We start from the raw sequence: 6,627 nt of genomic DNA on the forward strand, positions 1-6,627 counted from the left end.
GGATCACCAGAGGAAAGGGGTTTCAGAGCAAAAAACAGTTTACAGTTATTTTTAAAGCTCAAAAATTTGGACCTGTCCCCAAAAAACAGATCGGGGGTAGGAATTCTAGGCTCTAAAACAGGAGTCTGCACGATATAATCAGAAATACCCTGTACTCTAGCAGCAAGTTGATCCACCCGAGAAGCAAGTCCCTGAACATCCATGTCAGCGCCTAACTCATGAGCCACCCAGAGGTGAAGAGGGAAAAAAACCAGAGTACAGAAAAAAAAATGGCTCAGCACTTTCTTTCCCTTCTTTTGAGATGCGGTTAACTCATTGTTGGCCAGTTGTACTGTTATGATCTGGTGGCCTAGGAGCAGCATGGACGAGCTCTGGAGTAGGTGGCCTCTATACTGACCGCAGACCCTGAACTTAACACCGCAACTATAAGTAGCTGTGGGATGTTCCTGTCACTCCCTCGACACCTCGTCACAGCCGGAGGACTAATTACCACTAAAGAAAGAAACAGGAAAACTATCTTGCCTCAGAGAAAATCCCCAAAGGAAAGACAGCCCCCCACAATTATTGACTGTGAGAGGAGAGGGAAATTACAAACGCAGACAGAAAACAGAATTTAGCAAAGGAGGCCATGCTACCTAGAAAGAAAAGACAGGACAGAGTACTGTGCGGTCAGTATTAAAATACTACAAAAATCCACCACAGAGAATACAAAAATCTCCACACCTAACTAAAGGCATGGAGGGTAACTCTGCGACTCCAGAGCTTCCAGCTTGGCTGAATAAATCCTTACACAGACAAAGCTAGACAAGAAAAAACATAGCAATTCACTGAACTATAAAGTCCACCGCATGTGGACTGCAAAAACCAAGCCAGGACTTATCTTTGATGATTTGGACAATCCAGCAGGAGAAACCAAGCAGAGATGTGAATCCTCCAGAAAACAATGGACAACTGGCACTCACTAAAGGGTGAAGCCAGACTAAATAGCCCCGTCCAAAGTGGAAGCACCTGATGACTGCTGTGAAGGACAAACAGCAGCAGTACCACTTATAACCACCGGAGGGAGCCCAAGAGCAGAACCCACAACAGAATTCACAATACCGGGGACACTTCGCAAGCCACGCCATATACCGGGGATGCCTAGCAAGCTCGACTGTATACCGATGATGCTCTGCAAGCCTCGCCGTATACCGGGGAAACCATCAAATGCCACCATATTCTAAAGACATCCTGCAAGCCCTGCCATATACTGAGAACACCCTGCAAGTGCCGCCATATACCGGTGACGCCCCGCAAGACCCGCTGTATACCGGGGATGCCCCGCAACAGCCACCGTATACTGGGGATGCCCCGCAAGACCCACAGCATACCGGGGATGCCTCGCAAGACCCACCGTATACCGGTGACACCTCGCAAGACCCGCCGTATACTGGGGACACCCCGCAAGACCCCTCGTATACCAGGGGCATAGGAGTGTGGAAGAGGAGGACGATGACACAGGAGTGCCGAAGAGGAGGAGGAGGAGTTCGACGACACAGGAGTACCGAAGAGGTTGTGGAGGATGACGACACAGGAGTGGCAAAGAGGAGGAGGACAATGACAGACACAGCATTACCGAAGAGGAGGAGGATGACGACACAGGAGTGCCAAAGAGGAGGTGGAGGACGACGACACAGGAGTGCCAAAGAGGAGGAGGACAATGACAGGCACAGCAGTACCGAAGAGGAGGAGGATGACGACACAGGAGTGCCCAAGAGGAGGTGGAGGACGACGACACAGGAGTGCCAAAGAGGAGGAGGACAATGACACAGCAGTACAAAAAGGAGGAGGATGACGACACAGGAGTGCCAAAGAGGAGGAGAACGACGACAACACTGGAGTGCCGAAGAGAAGGACGATGACACAGAAGTCCTGAAGAGGAGGAGGACACAGCAGTCTGGAGGTGTTTCTGAGTGTTCTCCACAGCACAGCAGTGCAGTGCAGGGGAACAGTCAGAGCGAGAAGTTTCAGGTAAAGGTTTCATATAAAAAATGATCACAGAATTCACCGCAGTCACCAAATATCTACAGCAAGAGGTGGTGGTATTAGATTCACGGCTCAGCAGACACCGTCACACAGGATAGGATTAGATACACGGCTCAGCAGACAGTATCACACAGGATAGGATTAGATACACGGCTCAGCAGACAGTATCACACAGGATAGGATTAGATACACGGCTCAGCAGACAGTATCACATAGGATAGGTTTAGATACACAGCTCAGCAGACAGTATCACACAGGATAGGATTAGATACACGGCTCAGCAGACAGTATCACACAGGATAGGATTAGATACACGGCTCAGCAGACAGTATCACACAGGATAGGATTAGATATACGGCCCAGCAGTCAGTATCACACAGGATAGGATTAGATACACAGCTCAGCAGACAGTGTCACACAGGATAGGATTAGATACACGGCTCAGCAGACAGTATCACACAGGATAGGATTAGATACACGGATCAGCTGATAGTATCACACAGGAGAGGATTAGATACACGACTCAGCAGTCAGTATCACACAGGATAGGATTAGATACACGGCTCAGCACACAGTATCACACAGGAGAGGATTAGATACACAGCTCAGCAAACAGTATCACACAGGATAGGATTAGATACACAGCTCAGCAGGGTCACACAGGATAGGATTAGATACATGGCTCAGCAATCGGTATCACACAGGATAGGATTAGATACATGGCTCAGCAGACAGTATCAAACAGGAGAGGATTAGATACACAGCTCAGCAGTCAGTATCACACAGGATAGGATTAGATACACAGCTCAGCAGATAGTGTCACACAGGATAGGATTAGATACACGGCTCAGCAATCGGTATCACACAGTATAGGATTAGATACATGGCTCAGCAGACAGTATCAAACAGGAGAGGATTAGATACACAGCTCAGCAGTCAGTATCACACAGGATAGGATTAGATACACAGCTCAGCAGACAGTGTCACACAGGATAGGATTAGATACATGGCTGAGCAATCGGTATCACACAGGATAGGATTAGATACATGGCTCAGCAGACAGTATCAAACAGGCGAGGATTAGATACACAGCTCAGCAGACAGTATCACACAGGATAGGATTAGATACACGGCTCAGCAGACAGTATCACACAGGATAGGATTAGATACACAGCTCAGCAGACAGTATCACATGATGGGATTAGATACACGGCTCAGCAGACAGTGTCACACAGAAGAGGATTAGATACACAGCTCAGCAGACAGTGTCACACAGGAGAGGATTAGATACACAGCTCAGCAGTCAGTATCAAACAGGAGAGGATTAGATACATGGCTCAGCAATCGGTATCACACAGGATAGGATTAGATACATGGCTCAGCAGACAGTATCAAACAGGAGAGGATTAGATACACGGCTCAGCAGTCAGTATCACACAGGATAGGATTAGATACACAGCTCAGCACACAGTATCACACAGGATAGGATTAGATACACGGATCAGCTGATAGTATCACACAGGAGAGGATTAGATACACGACTCAGCAGTCAGTATCACACAGGATAGGATTAGATACACGGCTCAGCACACAGTATCACACAGGAGAGGATTAGATACACAGCTCAGCAGACAGTATCACACAGGATAGGATTAGATACACAGCTCAGCAGACAGTGTCACACAGGATAGGATTAGATACATGGCTCAGCAATCGGTATCACACAGGATAGGATTAGATACATGGCTCAGCAGACAGTATCACACAGGAGAGGATTAGATACACAGCTCAGCAGACAGTATCACACAGGATAGGATTAGATACACAGCTCAGCAGACAGTATCACACAGGATAGGATTAGATACACAGCTCAGCAGACAGTATTACACAGGAGAGGATTAGATACACAGCTCAGCAGTCAGTATCACACAGGATGGGATTAGATACACGGCTCAGCAGACAGTATCACACAGGATAGGGTTAGATACACGGCTCAGCAGTCAGTATCACACAGGATGGGATTAGATACACAGCTCAGCAGACGGTATCACACAGGATAGGATTAGATACACAGCTCAGCAGACAGTATCACACAGGATAGGATTAGATACACGGCTCAGCAGACAGTGTCCACAGGATAGGATTAGATACACGGCTCAACAGTCAGTATCACACAGAACAGGATTAGATACACGGCTCAGCAGTCAGTATCACACAGAACAGGATTAGATACACGGCTCAGCAGTCAGTATCACACTGAACAGGATTAGATACATGGCTCAGCAGTCAGTATCACACAGAACAGGATTAGATACACGGCTCAGCAGTCAGTATCACACAGGATAGGATTAGATACACAGCTCAGCACACAGTATCACACAGGATAGGATTAGATACACGGATCAGCTGATAGTATCACACAGGAGAGGATTAGATACACGACTCAGCAGTCAGTATCACACAGGATAGGATTAGATACACGGCTCAGCACACAGTATCACACAGGAGAGGATTAGATACACAGCTCAGCAGACAGTATCACACAGGATAGGATTAGATACACAGCTCAGCAGACAGTGTCACACAGGATAGGATTAGATACATGACTCAGCAATCGGTATCACACAGGATAGGATTAGATACATGGCTCAGCAGACAGTATCACACAGGAGAGGATTAGATACACAGCTCAGCAGACAGTATCACACAGGATAGGATTAGATACACGGCTCAGCAGACAGTATTACACAGGAGAGGATTAGATACACAGCTCAGCAGTCAGTATCACACAGGATGGGATTAGATACACGGCTCAGCAGACAGTATCACACAGGATAGGGTTAGATACACGGCTCAGCAGTCAGTATCACACAGGATGGGATTAGATACACAGCTCAGCAGACGGTATCACACAGGATAGGATTAGATACACAGCTAAGCAGACAGTATCACACAGGATAGGATTAGATACACGGCTCAGCAGACAGTGTCCACAGGATAGGATTAGATACACGGCTCAACAGTCAGTATCACACAGAACAGGATTAGATACACGGCTCAGCAGTCAGTATCACACAGAACAGGATTAGATACACGGCTCAGCAGTCAGTATCACACAGAACAGGATTAGATACATGGCTCAGCAGTCAGTATCACACAGAACAGGATTAGATACACGGATCAGCAGGCAGTATCACAAAGAGCAGGATTAGATACACGGATCAGCAGTCAGTATCACACAGAACAGGATTAGATACACGGATCAGCAGTCAGTATCACACAGAACAGGATTAGATGCACGGATCAGCAGTCAGTATCACATAGAACAGGATTAGATACACGGATCAGCAGACAGTATCACACAGGATAGGATTAGATACACGGCTCAGCAGATAATATCACACAAGAGAGGATTAGATACACGGCTCAGCAGACAGTATCACACAGGAGAGGATTAGATACACGGCTCAGCAGTCAGTATCACACAGGATAGGATTAGATACACGGCTCAGCAGACAGTATCACACAGGATAGGATTAGATACAAGGCTCAGCAGACAGTATCACACAGGAGAGGATTAGATACACGGCTCAGCAGTCAGTATCACACAGGATAGGATTAGATACACGGCTCAGCAGTCAGTATCACATGGAGGAGGATTAGATACATGGCTCAGCAGTCAGTATGACACAGGATAGGATTAGATACACAGCTCAGCAGACAGTATCACACAGGAGGGGATTAGATACACGGCTCAGCAGACAGTATCACACAGGAGAGGATTAGATACACGGCTCAGCAGTCAGTATCACACAGGATAGGATTAGATACACGGCTCAGCAGTCAGTATCACACAGAACAGGATTAGATACACGGCTCAGCAGTCAGTATCACACAGAACAGGATTAGATACACGGTCAGGGCACATACCCGGCAGTAGCAGGAGGAGGAGGGCGGCCATGGCGGTGTCTTCTCCCCTGGGATCCCTTGCACACTGGAGCCTTTGTTAATGTTTGCTGAGGAGGAGGTGACAAGTGACAGCGGCGTCAGCCGGAGGAGCACGAAGGGTTAACAGTGCTGGCACGGAGCACAGTCTGCGCCTGCCCTCACTGGAAAATGCTTGTCCTTGGTTAGATGTGAACCAATAACCTGAGCAATGGAAACCTGCGATGCTAACCTGTGGGAATAATGTTTATTACTGCATATATTACAACTACTATGTGCTACTGTTTATTGGTGCCTGAGCCTCTGTCTCCAACAATAGTTATATTGTCAATAATACATTGTCTAAAATAAAAGAGTCCCAGGACGATCCCGCTCACTGCTCACACTGTGTGTAGCTGGAGCACATTCTGCTTTCACTTTACAATCTGGCAGACGAGATGCTAAGATCCCGAGCTGTAAGGCCGGCGTCACACATGCGTGTTTTACGGACGTAAGAGCGCAGAAACTACGTCCGTAAAACTCGCATTATTAATTGACGCCTCTCCATTATTAATCTGGCTTAATGTCACCTTCCAATAGCAAGGTGGCATTACCCTTCATTACCCCATATCCCACCGCTACACGGGAGTGGGAAGAGAGAGGCCAAGTGCCAGAATA

General features: G+C 47.4%; 1 protein-coding gene across 2 annotated transcripts in view; it reads right to left on the bottom strand.

Moving 5' to 3' along the window:
- The window catches only part of LOC143807452 (adhesion G-protein coupled receptor G1-like), a 56,258-nt gene extending 50,203 nt beyond the window's left edge, over window positions 1–6,055 (bottom strand). The window contains exon 1 of one of the 2 annotated variants that reach the window (XM_077289013.1): window positions 5,956–6,055. In XM_077289013.1, the coding sequence (XP_077145128.1) occupies window positions 5,956–5,986 (31 nt within the window). In that variant the 5' untranslated portion in view covers window positions 5,987–6,055. The remainder of the gene's footprint in view (window positions 1–5,955) is intronic. The other variant, XM_077289014.1, reaches the window with a different exon arrangement.
- Between the last annotated feature and the right edge of the window lie 572 nt (window positions 6,056–6,627).

This window comes from Ranitomeya variabilis, chromosome 2 (genome assembly GCF_051348905.1).
Source record: "Ranitomeya variabilis isolate aRanVar5 chromosome 2, aRanVar5.hap1, whole genome shotgun sequence".
In the NCBI taxonomy this organism is placed as follows: Eukaryota; Metazoa; Chordata; class Amphibia; order Anura; family Dendrobatidae; genus Ranitomeya; species Ranitomeya variabilis.